This window comes from Marmota marmota, unplaced genomic scaffold, assembly GCF_001458135.2.
Source record: "Marmota marmota marmota unplaced genomic scaffold, marMar, whole genome shotgun sequence".
Classification (NCBI taxonomy): domain Eukaryota; kingdom Metazoa; phylum Chordata; class Mammalia; order Rodentia; family Sciuridae; genus Marmota; species Marmota marmota.
Window position 1 is genome coordinate 12,101,206 of NW_025999990.1, and position 18,552 is coordinate 12,119,757.

Sequence of the window (18,552 nt, forward strand, 5' to 3'; positions counted from 1 at the left end):
CCAGCAACACCTCGACTGCAGCCTGAGAGAGACTGTGAGGCAGAGGGTCCACACTAGGCCAGGCCTGGATTCCCAGTCCAGAGGCTATCAGGTAACAAATGTGTACTGCTCTAGACTCTTCTGTCTGGGGCCATCTTGTCACACATAATAGCCTCCCCTGCTTCCATTTTTGCCACTCCCTCAAACCATTCCCAATGCACTCTCCATAGAGGAGTTGAGTGGGTTTTTTTAGCTAAATCAAATCAGACTCTCAACCTACAACTTTTAAATGGCGCCCGAGTCCCCCCCCATACAATGCCCTTGAACACTATGAGACTCCCGGCTCATGGCCCAAGGTCCAGCCTGCTACCTGCACTGTGCTCCCTGCTGCCTCGGGGACCTTGTGCCCACGTATTTCCTTGTCTGGGGTCTTCCCACTCCCTTCTGCTCCTCACATGTCTGGCTGCATCTCTTCCCTCAGAGACTCCCTGTTGGCTTTGCCCATCACCTCTGAGTTATTTGGTCTTAGAGTGTCAGCCCATGAGGCCAGGTCGCAGGATCAGTGCTTCACCTCTGCAATCCCAGTGCCCAACTCCCTGCCCAGCACATGGGAGACGTCCACTAGGTATTTACCAAATGAATGAATGAGCTTGATTTTCAGTGGAGTCTGCCATGTGTATGTTTGGATGGGTGTTTGTGTTATGCCTGTTCCTCATTCCCAGGCCGTGCCCTCGTTTCCTTTCTCTGTCCTTTCCTCCTCTTGGTGATTCCTTCAGGTTCTGGTCACCTATCTGGGGAATGAAGGCTCTGGAGTCAAGAATGGGAAGAGGAAAGAAAAGAGAAATGAAGAGAGGAATCTGCAGGGCACTGGCAGCTGGGATCCAAGGAAACAGGTGGAAGCACTTAAGGAAGCCCACAGAGTCCTGGGCCACTGGGGAGGCCATCGAGCCCACTGCCCATGCACACTTGAGAGGTCATGTGGCTAAGTGTGGTCATGAGAATCTCCCTAAGTTCAACCTTCAGAAGCAGGGCTTCGTGTGTGCAGTATGTATAGTGGGCTTCACAAAATGCGCCACATGAGCTACAGAGAATTTGAGATGCATAAATGATGTGTCTGGGCTCTATTAATTTAGCCCTCTCTGGAAATGCCTGGGAAATAATAGGCACTCAATAAGTCATTGTGGAATAAATAAATGAAGATTGAATTTTGAGGTCCTTGGTTTTTTATTGAGGTCAATATGAGAATAAAGCATGTCTCTCCAGCTACTATAAAACTGGCCTTGAAGACATTGTCCATTGATGGAGAGGAAAGAGCACTTTGGATTTTAATCCTAGCTCTACCACTAAACAAGCTGGCATAACCTTAGGCCAGTTACTGAACCCATTATCAGTCTTCTAAAGTGTAGAAAATAGCTAACTCATAGAATTACCCAGAGGTTTAAATGAAACCACATATTTCAAATGCTTCATGTGTCTCAAAGCATATCTGGACCCTCAAAGAGGGACCCCTTTTCTTGTTAGAAAGGAGACCTGAGATCTGTATATCATGGAATCAGGGAATATGCTACAGGGCCAAAGCTGACACTAAGGAACATGAGTGTGATGGTGTGAGCTCTGGTTTACTCTAGAAAGTTCTGATGCAAGTGAGAACCTGTCTCAAAAATAAATAAATAAATTGATTAATTAATAAAAAGGGCTGGAGATGTGGCTCAATAGTAAAGTGCCCCTGGGTTCAATTCCTGGGACCAAAAAAGAAAGAAAGTTCTGATTCATTCCAATATTCTCTGGAATGGATGATCAGGGATAGAGGAGCTAAGGCCATGTAAACCCCTATGTGACAGTGAATGCTGGGGTGGCCCCTGTCCTGGCAGGAAGAGTTCTTTGGGGAGTGCTGACCAAGTGGAGTAAATAAGTTTTGTCATCTCCTGTCTAGACGGGAGTTCAAGTCACCTGGGAGGTGAACTCTAGGAGCTTGCTTTCTGATCCTATTTTTAATCTCTGAAGTTTGTGTCACTGATTTTCAACTTATTAAAAACAAATGCTTCTACAGAGAAGAGCATCCAAATGAAGAGGAGGTGCCAGCAAAAGCAACCCAGAAAAGAGGTCAGAGAGACATGGCCACCCACGGAGGCAGAGGGAGAGAGCAGCCCGGCAGGGGAGGAATGGGCAGCAGCACCACATGCTACGGGGCTGATGGCTGCAAGTCCAATTCTCCTTTCCAAAAGACATCCATTTCCTAAGAGGGATAAAATTTGTTCCTCAGTTATAATAAAATCACTCCACAGAATGTAGTACATTTTGAAGCTCACGTTTTAACTCAACTATTTCATGATAAACTAGCCCAATTGTTTACAACTGACAATCAACATAATTTCAGTTCTTTAAAAATTTGACATAATGGCTAAAAATACAAAGGGAAACAATGGCTTCAATGAAGCCAAACGATTTTCTATTCTACCACATTTCCTCTGCTCCTGAAGGGGGTGGCTGTCCAGTCCCCAATTGCTCAATCCTCATCTCCTATCACAAGGGACAGTGGAAGAACCAAGCAAGACAGACCTTGCTAACAGAGTCTGGGATTCAACAGCAGACTTGCCTTTTATTAGCTATGTGATCCTGGCCATTTATCTACATGATCTGCAGTTTTCTTCATGGAGATGATTCATGGATTTTAGGAGTAAGAATTAAGAGAGCAATGACCTAGCACAGTGTCTGGTGCAAAGTAAGTATTCAGAAACGTCAATTCAAAAACGACTTTCCTGCTCGTTTTTTTTTTTTTTTTTAAAAAGGAACACTTTTATCTGATTGAAGAAAGAAAGATAGGAAAATAATTAATGGAAAAGTATATCTTCCCATAACACAGAAGCAAGAAATGAAAACCTGAAAAATCTCACAATTATCCCTTAATAGGACAAGAGTAGTTAGTACAGTTAGCAGATACTGCATATTTATCATATGCAACATATTCTGAGAGCTCTACATGTATTAACTCTTTCTTCTTTTCATCCTTAGGAGTAGGTATGATCATAATATTCCCATTTTGCAGATGAAGAAATGGGCATGAGGAGATGTAAGTAACTGGGGCATGGGGACAGCTAATTGGCTAGTAAGTGGCAGAGCCAGATTTAAACCTTGTAGGTACATTTTCTGGAAAGGAGATTCTGGGACAAATTTTCTGGAAGGAAATGTATTGGGAAGTGCTCCTGAGGTCAAGACCATGTGAAAGAAGCAAAAACAGGGAGAGAGAGGAGTTAGACTGTGATGTCCAACTCTCTCCAAACCCACTGGGAGCTAGGATGTTGGGTGGCCCTTCAGAGATGTCCCACACTGAGGCAAGGAGGGTGGAATCTTTGTACTTCCATGACCGATTACTGGATGCAGCTGCCAGTAGGAAGAAGGGTGTGACCTTGAGGAGAGTGTGGTTCTCTTCAGCTCAAGCAGTTCCCAGAGAAGGACTCAGCTGAAAGATGCCAGCTGTCAATAACCCAATCTCTGGGGTCACAAACGCAAACACCGCCACATCCACTACTGTTACACTTGGCCCCACTGAGACTCACTTGCTTCTAATAAATTATAGCATCAGCTACTCCAAGATTCTGGGGGAAGCTTAGAAATAGTAGTGGACTCCTTGGAGATATGGTTCTTTTGCTGTCTTAGCAGACCTGGCATTTCAGCAGCCAGGTCCCACTGTGGGGCAGCAGACCTTAGACGGCTGAGTTCCATCTTCTCTGGAGCTCTGCTTCTCAATGCAAGTCCTGGGCCCCATCCTTCTTAGATTGTCTTTAGCTAGAGAGAAGTTCTCCTTAGACATTGTCAAAGAGCCTCTCTGGCTTTCACATGCAGCCTTTGGTGATTAATCATCCTCCACGTTCTCTTGTCTTTTTCCAGTGCACCCAGAACAGTCATCTAAGCCCATTGTCCTTATAATTTCTATTTCCCCATGCTTCTCAGATGCCTGCTGTATTGTACCCTCCAGCACACCTCCTTCCATCAATATGCCAACTCAGGTCATTATCAATGAAAGTTTTAACAATTGCATAGCTCCAGCATGCCACAGACTATCCCTGATCACTTCCCACCAGTGATGGGCTCCTCCTTGCTGTGGGTGAGGGAGTGACCCAACTCCCAAGTCCTGTTTTAAAAGCTGCTTTCTTGAACCACACACCTGGTACCAACTGTCATGGGTTGGGTTCTCTGGGGTATACACTGTGAGAGAGATCTGTCTATAGGAAGTTCATGGAGCAGTGTTCTCAGGATGAACAGCCACAAGGGAGGGAAACCGGACTGGACAGAGGGTGAGGCTGAGCCATGAATCATTCAATGAAGGCTTCAGCCAGCCTTCAGGAAAGTTCTAGAGCTAAGAGGGCCCCTCACAATTATTTAGAAATGCAACACAGGGAAGGGCCCTAATACCTAGCCCATCTTGGGATATGGTTGCCCCCCAGGAAAGAGAATATGATGTTGGGTAAGACAATTTATTTGGCTGGGAAAAAATATCGAGAGGGACTCAGCAGGGAGCCACTAGATGTCAATGCTCCCAGAAGCTAGGGAAATAACTGCCTCCATCCTGGGGTGGGAGGATTTGGGCAGTGCAGGGCCTGCATCCAACTCCTGTGTCTGCTACACACTGGGATTGGAATAAAGAGGATGCACAATTTATTTTTAAAACAAAAAGAATTAAAAAAAATAAATGTGGAACTTGAAGTCAGATAAATTTTTAATTAAGGTCTTTGCCATGTAAATTTCAAGTGTTCTTAGATAAGGGATTCTGGTTTTCCATAGTTGCAGTTCAAGCTGCAAGTGAAGAGCTGTCTAGACCTTGGGCAGTACCTACCAATGTCCTTCAAATTGTAGGTCTGGTGGAGTTTAGATCCATTCAGACCACATAAAGATTTGGGCTTCCATAAATTCCTGCCTTAAAACATTCCCATCTTCCTATTTCTATTTATTCTTCAAGGCCCAGCCCAAATGATTTATCTCTGGGTTGCCTAATTTTCCACTGTCCCATCAGAATTGATCACTCTCTTGTCCCCTTTTAGCTCTTCACCCATCTGTTTTTAGCACTTATTCCATAGTGTTAGATTGTGAGCTCATCCACCAGAGGAAAATACAGAACATTTGCCTGTCACATGCTAAGATTCAATCAATACTTGCTGATTGAATAAAAATAACATTTCATTGCCAGATCTGTAAATTATTCACACATTTTCACTAAAACTTAAAGTGTGTCAAGTTTTAAAGAATACATTTCTTATTTGGGTAAATTTAAGTGCTAAATCATTTTGATCCTAGTCAAAACAAGCAATTGGTAACAGAACCTACATATTTGTTTTCCCTTGCTTTGATGATTTCTGTGAAACCCACTCTGTAAAACTTTGTCCAGAGTCTTGTTCAATCTTGATGGCTTTTTGGAAGATATTCATTAAGTAACTCAAAATCATTACTTATTCTATTGTGAATTCTAAGTGTTATATGTTGATCTACTTTCTTCTTGAGGAATCAGTCATAACTTTAGCTATAATCAAGCTGTCCAATCCATTGGCATATGTCTGCACATTTCTTTGTGTCTACAGATTTGGGGGTAAAACAAGATGGATGCACAGAGCAATCCAGAAGAGTCTGATGAATCCAAGCAGAACAGAAGCTCTGCTTTGGGTAAGTTGTTCAGACCTATGCTAGAGTACAGATAGAGATGAAAACAGCACACAACAAAAAAAAGTTAACCATGTTTTCCAAAGGACATGGGTAACCTTGTTTACACATGCTCCACATGGAATTCTAAATGTCTACTGAAAACATGAGCTTACATTCTATTGAGTACTTACCAGGTGGTGAACTTCCAAGCATTTTACAGGTGCAAGCTCATGGAATTTGCAAATACAGCATATATTTATTTGATACCTACTACAAATTTTGCATGACATATTCTTGGCCTTCTCTGAGAAATCTCAGAATATTGAGGAGTGTTGGCTGGCTGCATTTTCCTTTTGAAGCAAAGTAGAGCAAAACCTCCAGCCTAAGCAATCTTCTCAGAACAGAGTGGAATTTATTAATGAGAAAGAGGGCATATAATTTGAGGCTTTGTTTTCTCTATAATTTCAATACGCATTTTCACTGGGACTGATACAGCACACTTTTGAGGACCACTTTATTACACTTGAGAATTTCCTCTGTCCTTCTAAGCTTCTCTGAAGGTAAGGACACAATTTTGACTTCTTTGTTCTTTTATCTGTAGGAAAGAAAAGAATCTATATCTGTTGGCTGGGGGTATTTGTCCACAGAAGGAATGAGCAGTCTTACTGGCGACAATGGAGTGAACCCACTTACCTTTTTCCTTGGAGGTGCTCAAGCTTCTCACTTAGAAGGGTCCCCATTAGTGTACCTTTATAAGTGATGTGTTTAAAGGGACTTGGGAAATGAGAAACGGTTTAAACTCTAGAGGCACATGAACTCTTTTCTTATGCCAACAATTGAACCAACTGTGAAGAGGGCCTAAGGTTTATGATGCCAACGCAGCAGCATCAAAATGAACTGCACAACCATATTTCAAGATGGGAGGCAAAATGACATCATCACTCAAAATCCAACTCATGTCCCCCCAAAATGGACTCTAGTAAGTCTGAATACATTGTTGGCATGTGATATTCACATAAATATGAAATTTAAGGTATCATTAAAGAGGGATGATAATCTTGAAACCCAGTTATGAGCTCAGTTCATCTAAATGACAATTACAAGCACAAACCCTTTTGTAGTCTTTTTTTAGTTTGTAAACAGTAAAAAGAAACTGGAACATCTAATTTTTGAAATTCTTCTGGCTTTTCTTTTTGACCTTTGGTATTTGTATGTATTGACGATCTCTAAGCCATTGCACAAAAACACCTTGAAGTGTCAAGCTTTAAAAATGAGTCTTCTTTTCTCTTTCTCCTGTGCAGCTTGGATTATCTTGGCCTTGTCAAAATACATTCTCTAGTTAGAGGGTGGAAATATTTCCCTCCTGGCTCCAAAGTATTGATTTTCTTCAACACTCAGCTCTGTCAGTCAGGCGAAGGGGTGAAAGGTGAAAGTTCACTCAGCACTGCTTGGCTTTACCTTCCTATTAATGTCATGCCCTTTCCACATTTGATCAGTTTATGTGATCACCAATCATACAGAACTGTTTCTGCTCTTATTTTCCTATAAAGATAAATTTAAGTCATCAGGATGTGTTAAACAATTCTAGGGCCATCCCTGGGCATTTGACAGGTCCACAGTCAAATCTTTAATGTTTATCTAATTCCTATTGAAGAATATACTATTATATGATGATTGACCAAATTCCAACTGTTCTGTATTCTCATCTGAAAGTATTAAAATAAAAGTCCATTTTCTCCTTTCACGTTATATTCTGGGAGCATTGAGGGCCTATTTTGTGATTTTTGTTTTTTTCTGAGAACCAATTATACACTTTTTACCTCAGGGATTCAAACTCATCTTCAAACTGAGTACTAAATGAAATAAACTTAATGATGTCAGCCCAGCTCCCACGAGACAGCCAACCTATGTTGTCATGTCTGACAAGATACAATTTGGTACAATTAACAATCTGGGAGCAACTTAGGGTGGAGATAAAGCAGCATGCATGCAATTCCCTTGCCCACGCCACAGGGGGCACTGTTGAGTTTCCTCCCTCTGGCTGTCTTCCTCTGGGGCAGTGTGGGTGAGGTTTCCTTCTCCACTGCTCTGTTGAAATAAGTCTGTCTTTCCGGAATCCAGCTCTCCAGTGAAATAAGTCATCAGAAACAAAAGAATGAGGAGAGCACATGGATTTCAACTGAGAATGTTTAAGAAGGGTAAACACTGGAAAAATATCAGGAAAATATCAACAATATCAGGAAAACCATCTTCAGTATAATTCAGTTTTATTTAACACACATTATGTACACAGGGACATTCAGCACATACAGAATCTATTAAGTGGAATTATCCAGAAATGTCCTGGGAGGCAGACATTTTAATTCACTTGCTGTACATAGTAAGTTCAATCATTACGACATTTTCATACAGATGTCACGTCATGTCATCTTTTGCTTGTAAATTACCAGTGGAGCCACATATGTGTCTACATTTACAAGGACAGGTCCAAAAGCAGTGCTAACAAAATCAATAAAACACTAACAGTGTACACTGGGATGACAATACAAAGTTTACCTCAGAGCTGAGAAACATAAGCTGGGATGAAGTTTGGGACTGTGGGTGTCAAATAGCAAAGGAGAGCTTTATGTTAACAAGAATGTAAATATTAGTTCAGCAGTTAGAGATGTCATCTAATCATCAACATAACCCCCCACGGAGCTCCACAGTCCTCATATTCTACTGCCTCATCACAGCCAGTATCTGGGCACATGGGATGTGGAGAGGCTGGCTCTCCCCTTGACCAGGGTTTTTGCTCCCCCAGATCTCACAGCTTTGTCCTCAGTCTCCACGGTGGGTACCACGTGTGCAGTGTGGTGGCTTGCCTACAAGTCCCACACTTTTTTTTTCTGATGCACAGAATGTTTTGTTAAAAAAAAAAATCTAAGGTTTATGTTTACCTCCTCATTCCAAATAGTTTTGTAGTCTAGAATAAATTAATTTCCATTTAAGTTCAGAAAGTAAACATGTGCTGAGTAAAGAGCAGACTCAGAAGCCCACTGGAAAAACACAGTGTGCCTGTTAGTTTACCCCACATTTCTCTACCACAAACACAACAGCACATTCACCACACAAAGTCTACACTGTGTAGTTCGTGGTTTCTTTCTTGGAAACTACATATATAATCATTATAAATATGATGTACATGCATGTAGCATAAATTCACTTTTGAAAGAACACCCAACATCTGAAACCAAGAAATAGTACATATTTGCCATCAATGGGAATAACATTTTATATCAATATGAAAGGTATGTTCTACTGGGCTTAATTTTTTAATATATTCTTTAAAAATCTGTTTCAATAAAATAACAGATATATTTGTTTCTGGACCTTGATCCTATGTTTCTGTGAATTATGGAACAATCTAAGCTTTTTAGATTAATTGCTTCCATCATGTTCTGGTTCCTCTGCAAACTTTGCATATTTTCTCTGAATTTAATAAATTATTTCATATTTTTGCATTTAATAAACCATTTCACCTAACTAATGAACCAATCAACAACCAGCCAGCCAGCCAACCAATCAACAACCACTCCCCTGTTAGAAGCAATTCATATAAAATATTAACTGATGGACTTTTCCATTACTGTAAGACAGACCAGCATAACTCGACATCAGGAGAAAGTGAGCTAGCTGAAGCTTCCTTAAAAGCCTGAAGAACACAGGTGCTGCAGTGCCTTTTCAAACAAACTGAGAACCCCCACTCCTAAACGTTTGTGCCATCGATATTAATTTTCAAGTGTACTTGTCTAAAAGAAATCCTTCCTTAGTTTTCCTTTAACTGATCAGTAGTTGAAATGCTGATAAGTAATTCTAGCATTATAATTGACATGTCATACACATGGGATCTGCAGGTTGAGAAGTTTCCAGAAGGAAGAAGCAATCTCTTTCCTGAACAAAAAGGTCTGGAGCAAGATAAAGGAGAGTCTTCATTTTAGGTATATTCTATGCTTCCAAACTTGCTTCATTATCACAAAAGTCCCCTCAAAAGATTAGTTACAGTGACTGGATAATTATATTAGCTATATAATAAATAGTGAATGATTTTTATTTTAAACTACTACATATACCATTATTTCAGCAGGAAATGAGCACTACAGAAAGCTAGGTATCTGGAAAATGTATTTTTATACAAGGAAAATATATTTAAATATTTTCTCATTAATCTCAAATCAGCTAAGTGTCACTGAAGAAGGTGGCGGCTAAATCCTAGGAAATTGAATTGAGTAATTTCCTAGCAATTACCAATGGGAAAAAAAACATGTAAACACAGAATCTTTTTGGTAAACAACAGTATGTTTTAGGAAATCCAAAGGGGAGTAATTTCAATAATGAGGACTGCCACATCACCTCAATGCCAGCGTCAGAATGACCAGATTCAAGCAGCACTCAGGGCTGGCTTCAATGGCTGGGAAGGCTGATCGGGCTGAGAGTGCAATCACAGTGGTTATTGATTTTTGGGCTTCTGTTGCACAGAGCAAGAAGAGTGTTCCCAGGAACCGCTGGCTTACCCCTCCCATCTCTGGCAGGGAAAAACCACCTAGTGACAGAATGGCCACATCCTGTCGAGTGGTGTGTGCATGCCTCTGAATCAATAGGAGGCCCGTGCGGGAGTCTGCCCCCAAGAAGCATGCACGAGTGACACAGACCCAGCCGCGCCCCTGGATGACACTGGGGTGGGCCGGCACCAAGGAATGATCCGCTGTAGGGACAGAGCAACGTTGGCCTAGAGAACTGAGAGAAACAAAACGCAGTTAGGGCAGCAGGTAGCGCTAGACCATGAAGCGGTGCTCCTTCCCGTCGTGCGCCATGAGGATGACATTGCGGTTGGAAGTCCAGATGAGCCGAGCCAGTCTGAGGGCATTGTGGGAGCCAGGAGATGCTGGCTGCACTGGGGGCACCTGGTAGGTTTTAATGCAGCGCAGCTGAGGGGCTGAATTCAGCATGCCGATGCTTCCCAAGAGTGACGTATTCATCTGGTGGGACAGGGGACAGAAGAGCACAAGTGTCAATTAAAGGACCCTTTCCCTTTCCCTTTTCCTTCCAAAGAGACTGGTTCATCTCTTCTGGTCATTTTCTACTCCCTAATGGCTATCTATATTTATCTAACTTGTATTCTTATTCTTAACCTTTAAGCACTTCTTTGGGTGGATTTGAAATTGTTCTGATGCTGGTACTGTAAACATGTAAGACTGGAGAAATTTTACTTTGTGGGCGGAATCTGTCAGCAGGTGAGTCCATCAATCTTTAGGAAGGAAGCTAAGTTACAGCTGTTAATAAAATGCTTCAGTTAGACAATATCTGGAAGTTGTAGGTATTTAAAACTGCAGATCTTTGTATTCTTTGACAATAACATTAGCTGCATCTCCTGAAGGATGAGTCAATAAAGACAAGTTTTAGGGTCTATAATTAGTTCAAGAAAATGAAGCCAAGTGAGGCTGTAGTCATGAGTGACTGATGACTGCAACCAAGCATGAACCCTAATCCCTATCCCTTTGCCAACACCTTCATTCCTCACCTGCTTTTTGAAAACAGGCTCTGAAAAACCTTTACTTATATTGAAGGAAGAAACAAGAATCAGTTCCATTTCATTGTTTTGCTATCCTGCTAAACAGAGTTTACCCTCCATGATTGATGGACATTTCCTCTTTATCAGTTGGTGATTTTTGCAAAAAGTAGTTTTTCTGGATTTGATTTCAACTATAGTTTTCTTCTTCCATTCACAGAATGAAAAATAACGTGGAAATTATAAATCATGAACAACTATGTATTCAGGTCAAAGTTCTCACATTTGAATGACAGTTTTCTAAGTGAACTGTTTTTGGAGCAACTGAATCTGAAGCTTTCTTTAGATTTTAAATATTTCTTAAAATGTTTGCAAATGCATCATTTGCACTATCATAAATCACATGGAAAGCATACTGAAAGTCAGGAAAGATGCCTTGGAAATAATATTTTTTTTTCTTTGCACTAATTTTCATTTCTGGTTCTTCTTGCTGGTAAAGTCTCCATCTACATGCATAGGATGCTAGGGATTTGGAGGAAGCATGCAGATTATGGTCCAGCTTATACAAATGGTTGCTACATAAAACCCTAGCGAGTCCTAGGACATTTGAGATGTGTTTTGCTGATATCATGCTCTGCATTTGGATCAGAGCAAAATACAAGCCATTCCTTTTGCCAGCCTCTCTCAGCAGCAGGATGGTGTCAGAGGGCGTAAATCATGGCATCTCTAGCAGAGTGCGCGCAGGCTCCACTGACATTTTCACAATTTAAATCATCTTGAGTAATAACCCTTTTAAGATGACTAATGTTACTGATTTTCCTGCATTAATAATAGTGCCGAACACAACACAGAGGTGAAAAAAAATCACTAGTGTACGAGGTCACATTTTAAAACCAAATGTATGGTTATCATTAACTCTTTCTGTTGAAGTTCAGTTCACATTCAGGAAGTATCACACTGTCATCCTTCCAAAAGCCTCTTGTTTCCTTCCCTCCTGTTTCCAAAAACACCAATAAAGAGAAAAATCAATGCCTTATTGCCTTTTGGAGGTTCCCAAATAGTTCAAACATGAATAATAATAGTAAGCTTGACTGGATAGGTCTCACATCTACAAAAAGTAACAGTATATAATTTAGTCCTCTTACAGAACAGATCCAAATGATCCTGAAAATTGCTGGTTAAAATTAACTGGCATCAATAGGCAAACTATACTTTCAAAAAAAAAAATCTAATTTCTCAGTTGATAAATAACTACAAAGTATTTTTCTTTTATTATGGATTTTCTATGAAAATATGTATGAAGCTTGATTTCTGCTTGTGGTTCAAAACGCAAAGATATATAATGTGCTCAGATGCTTTCCTACTTTTAATTCTTTCCTTGAAATCCAGCTATGTACAAGAAAAAGGTTGAGGGTAAAAGGGGAGAGGAAGAAAATATCTTACAAGAGCTCTCTAGATGGAAAGATTTCCAGAAAATTCCATTATTAATCTGGGTTCCTTTTATGGCATGAGTCATCTCTACTTTGATAAATGCTGTCACTAGTGTCAAACAGCCTTTCTGCCTCAGAATGGGGTTCTGTAAGGTCCAGAATTGCCATAGCTGCACCCCATTGAAAGGATGAGGACATCATACTCACTAAATTCCACTGCCCCTCAGACCATCTTTTCCCCGTGACCTCTTCAAATGAGGAACAGATTTCAAGTAGGAAAGGTGTGTATTAATTTTCCCAATAAGCTTAACCAAATAACTCTCTCTGAAATAATTCACCATTTGGCTATGCAGCATCATTTTTTTCTTGATTAAACTAGGCTAAAGTTAAGGGCAACTTAAACCCTGAACAAATAATGCATGGAATTACCAGATTGGGTAATATTGCATTTTTACTGATTATAAAGATAATAAATACTCTCACTATAAAAAACTCAAATAATAGAACTACAAAAAAGAAAGCAAAATGCCCTGAATCTCACTCCCAGAGACAGTTGTGTTGACGTTTCGTAAACAACCTTCCAGACCTCTAAGTATAGACACGCTGGGGGAGAAATGGACTTCAAGAGATTCATATTAAAAGGTAGTTTTGCAATGTGCTTTTTTCATCAACAAAATGTTGAGGGCAATCTTTGCATGTTAATGATTGTAGATTTACATCATTCTTTTAAAATTGCTGAATAGTATTATCCTACTGTATGATGGAGGAAATAAAAATAAATGAAGCCAATGTCAGTCAGATTTTTTATAGCATTTCTGAAAGAGGATATTTATTTGTTGGATGGTGGTGGTAAATTTAGGTAAGAGAATTACAAATATATTTCATCACCGATTTCCCCTTGCTCAAATATCAAGAGATACACTGAAGTGAAGGATTCAAATTGTAGGAAAATGAAGTGAGAGAATCAAAAGGTTTGAAAGACTGCTGAATTACATTATTCGATGGCTGAATGTGTAAACTAACATGCCAACTTGGCCTTTCCCGTCCCTTCGAAAACATGCAGCACAAAACCAGTTCTATGGAGATTATTTTCAGAATACAGAAACACAGATACAATTCATCAAAACAGGAAATGTTTTACTGCCTTCCTTATATAAGTAATGCTGTACACAAACCTTTTACTAAGTCTCACTTGAGTAATTATCCAACCAATATTTCTCATTAACACTCACTTCTCAGCAAAGATTTTAATAGTTGATAGCCTTAGTCAGGCTCTGTATTAATAAGACTTCATTACGTTTTCAAAATGTATTACAGTACACTTACTGGAATAATATAAAAGTATTCGCGTACATCATTAGAAATAAATAACATGAATCTAAATAAATCAGTCAAGCTCATTTGGGGAGAGCAGCAGTAGATCCAATGCTGCTTTCTGCCTTCTGGGTTCTCCGTAATTCAAACACAAGACCACTGCACTTCTAGAAAACTTTTCCTTATATTTTCTTGATAAAGCTGAAATCATGTGTTTCTGTATCTTCCATTTAATTTTCAAGACTCAGCTGGGTATAATTTAAGCATCCAAGGAATGGGCTACATCTTAAATTCCGACATTGATTTTAGAGGCGAGAAAGGCGCGTGTGTTGCTCTGGTTGCTGGGGCACTCTGCCATGTGCACAGGACATCAGACAGAGCTTGTGGACTAACCAACGGTACTGCACCCCCTCTGTGGACAGAGCCACACGCACAGGCACACAGGCTTAGCTAGACCTGACAGAGTACTGGGACACAGTGGGTGCTACAGAGAGGAACTGGAGAGGAAGAGGGATCTCAGAAAGATAACAACCTGTGAATGACCTTGACCTCCCGGGTAAGAGAGGAGGCTAACCACAATTCCACCAACATGCTGGACAGAGACTGTGACTGAAAGAGTTCTCAAGAAAAAGATGAACAAACACATGCAAATGAAATCTTAAAGACCTAGAGAAGGGAAAGAAGAAAATGGAAATTTCAAGAAAATACTGTTAAAAGTGTCAAATCTGGCTACTTTGGGAGGCAATCCTTTAAATCATAGATTTCCTTAGCAGAACAAAAGTTTTAACACAAAGGAAAAGGTTTAGTCTGTTTACTCCAAAGGAGAAAGCATGGACAGAAGAGAAGCTTCTGGAAGCAGAGGCTGTGACCTGCTGATCTCCATTTCCAGAGGGCAGCCAGCACCCAGCACTTGGACGGCCAGTCGAGGCTGAATGAATGGGAGCACTCCTCCACGATTCCAAGAGAACGGGGAATAAAGGGAAATAGTGGCACAGAGACCATTGTGTCAATGAGAAGATAAAAGCCATCAGTAGCTCACTCTTAAAAGAACCACTGTTCCACGAGTCTAGTTTCTGGATACCTAGAGTACTCACATCGGATTTTAGTAAAATGCCAGTCCTGAGGTTACCCATTGGGAAGAATGAAACGTGGATGAGATCTCTGATGAAAGGAGTTTAATATGAGCTAATTAAGATGCTGGAGATATATTCTAGAAGAAAGGATAATGAGAAAATAAACTGGAAAACTAAATTAGATAAAAAGTGGAAGTCTGTGACAGATTTGGAAGTTGTCACGCTTTAATAGCATGTTGTTAATTAAGCAATTTATTGTATCCGTTTTACATTTTATTAGCTATTGATTTTTTAAAACCGGCATCAAGTTGTGCTGAAGCCTTCCTTGTTTAAACTTTTATTTTATTTTTTAGCTTTCAAAGCAGTACACAGAATCTTATAAAATATAACTTGCATCCTAGGAAAATAAAGGTGGCAAAATTTTAACTCTTTTGGGGGGCTTGGTGATATGTAATTTTTTAAAACTATCAGGACTAAAAGAGTAATGTCATTAAAAAAGAAGATGGATAACAATTAAACACTGAGGACAAAACACATTCTAGTGTAAAAATCAGTGTTCACTTAAATTAGTGAATATTAATCACCAAGTCACTAATCACTGAAGTCAGAATTAAATATGGGCATTCTTATGAATTGCCAGAAATAGATACTCAAGTTTTTAAAAATGTTTTGAAGAGCTGGGGAATTAATAACATTATGTGGGAAATTCATAATTCAAACAAAAGTGAGATCATTTGAAGGGGGCATAAAGTGAATACTCAGAAAGCACCTCGATGTCTTGTGTCCTGTGCCCACTCAGAGTCACAGACCCAAGAACTCTGTGTGAATTCCCAGCCTCAGCAAGGCTTCCCTGCCCAGCTCCTTTCAGGCTGGGCTGGCCCTGCGATATGCCATGTCCTTGCTTCCCAGCGACTGCGCCTCCCTCCTCAGCATCCCGCACAGCTCAGTCTGGATGCGGTTTCCTCTGGAAAAGCTTCCCATACCTCATGCTCAGACTCTCCCCTGCACTGTGAATGCTGGGCTTATTCCTGTATCCCTATGCTGAAAGCTCTGTGACAGCAGATGCCCCCTTTCCAGATTGCTAACTGTGTCCTCAGTGCCCTGTGCACAAGTGTCTGACATGTAATCAGCAATCAATAAACACTTGCCATTTGTTGAAGGAGGGGAGGAAGCACAGGGAGTAGGGCTCAGAGGGGCGCTCCACAGGAAGGTATTCCCACCACGGCACCCACACCATGCAGCTTATACTTTAAGACCCATAACATATACTCTTACCTGCCAGAAAGAAATGTGGCTGTCAGTGTTTGAGTAGGTGGCAAGATATCGCCCGTCAGGAGCAAAGGCCACTGCAGTGATTGGTCCCTTGTGTCCATGGATTGTCTAAAATGAAGTTCATAGGTCATTAATGGAATACATTCCACAGAACACACACAAGATACATTTCAAGGACACATGTAAATGCATTTGATTTTGAACAAGTGATATCACAGATATTAGATACTATGATGTTCTTTGTTTGTGAATTGAGTTAGAAAAATGGGAAAAGTGACCAAAGTTTTCTCATTATATATATCCAAGGGCTTCAATCTTGTTCTGAGGAGTAGACCAGACTACTACGAGTCTAGTTTCTGGATACACTACCTAGTAGTGTCCTTCCAGTTGGGAAGGACAGTATGGGCCCAAAGAAAAGGCATATACTAATGAGTAAAACAATGTTTTAATTAATTTGTGTCCATTAGGGGGAAGACTTTTGCAATTAATTAGAAAGGGAAGAAACAGATCATCAAAATTATCCAGAAACGAAAAACAATCAAAACTGCATCATGATATCCCTGTGCTGGAAGGAGAAACTATAATTTGAACTCCTTAATAATCACACATTTTTCATGTTTTATGCTTGATTTTCCACCAATAACACTGTGTTTAAATGCATATAACTGCAATTAGTAAACACAGATACACTCATGTGTTGGAGATTCGGGCACACATATAAATCAAACACTATTAAAAACAAGTTAACAGGGATAGTTTTGAACCTTTGCCAATAGCTATCATTGATTTAGCCATGAATAATAAAAAGGAGATTGTATTTTAGAGTAGGCCTTTGCTAAAAGGTCTTTACTAATAAAAAAAATACAGTCAAGTTTGATATTAATAATTACAGAAAACACTGTGTACTAAGAAAATTGGCACAATATTGTATTAAACTCCCTACATTCAACTGTTAAAAGCCATACCTCTACTACATTAACCAGTACCAGATCTGGTGTACAAGCTCTCAGCTGCTCTCCCTCCCTTTGTCTAGAGAGGAAATGGGAAATGTGTGCTCTTAAACTAGACAGGATCAGACGGTTTGTATTCATCTGTAATTTCTGATGAAGAATTGTGAAACCTGAGGCTCACTGGAAGCTTCAGATTTGCTGTGTGAGTCAGTCCATACATACTGTAAATTTCAGTAAGAATTATTCATAATTCATATCTGAAGACTGAAATGAGAAAGTGAGGAGAAAGGCAATCGGACATTCCCTATTGCCCTTTGTAACCTGTTCTTTCCTGTTACTTGACTTCCAAGACACCGTGGGATCCCAAATAACACGTTTTTCAACACTCAAAGAAAAAAATGTCATACTTATACTGGAGACCTGGGCTTGGGCAGGCAGAGGGCATTGATATGAGTCACACTGTCTGGGTTTGAATCTGGGCTCCATTACACTAACTATTGACTGTGGAACTTAGGGCCATGTTGCTTAAGGTACTTAGCCTCAGAGTACCATGCCTACAATGTAGGGAGAATGATGATTATAATGACTATATCCACCTCAAAGAGCTTTGTGAAAATTAAATGAAATATAAATAACACTCTGCACAATGCATGGTACATAATAAGCGTTCAATAAATACCACTGACATTTTTGTTTCTACTGCTTGCTTAGACATGACCGATGGGGGAAAAATCACAAAACTCAATTACTTAAGTATACTGTTTTAAAGACATCTCCCTATAAATAAATAAATAAATAAATAATGCCTGGACCATTTATCCCCAAATCAGCATTATTCAGCATACTGGGTTGCTTAGAAACAGATTTCAGACAATGACATTTTATTAAACATGTATGGTACCTATCCATGGTGCTGACCCACACATATGCTGAAATTAAGTAACGGTATGCCTGGTGAATCAAGAAACCAGAGTAGCTTCAGTTCAATAGAATGAAACTGATTCTGGGTGGGGGTGGGAGGAGGACCCCAACTAACTACATGGGAAAAACTGGCCATTCCCGTTTACTGGGCCAGTGTAATAAACTCATTTTTGTTTCTTAAAATCAATATTCAGTTCTGCAAAACATCTGAAATTCTACTGTGCCAATCTGAATCTAGTTTTTGATTAAGTTCATTGACCAGGCCTTAAGATGAAACTAGATTGTAGATGTGTTTGGTTTGGCCTGCATAAATGTTTCTTAAAAAATTTAAGACTACATTTCTAATTCATCAGAGCTCATGTAAAAAGCCAGATTTTTAGCCTCTCCTGGAAAACTGGAAGATTGGGCAAAACTAGGCCTCTGTTCACCTG

General features: G+C 40.0%; 1 protein-coding gene across 4 annotated transcripts in view; it reads right to left on the reverse strand.

The window, feature by feature from the left end:
- Positions 1–7,863: 7,863 nt before the first annotated feature.
- The window catches only part of Wdr7 (WD repeat domain 7), a 334,029-nt gene continuing 323,340 nt past the window's right edge, over positions 7,864–18,552 (reverse strand). For all 4 annotated transcript variants that reach the window (XM_015482357.2, XM_048806161.1, XM_048806162.1 and 1 more), the window contains 2 exons: positions 16,254–16,358; positions 7,864–10,631 (listed from right to left, as the gene is read on the reverse strand). In XM_015482357.2, the coding sequence (XP_015337843.1) occupies positions 10,428–10,631; positions 16,254–16,358 (309 nt within the window). In that variant the 3' untranslated portion in view covers positions 7,864–10,427. The remainder of the gene's footprint in view (positions 10,632–16,253; positions 16,359–18,552) is intronic.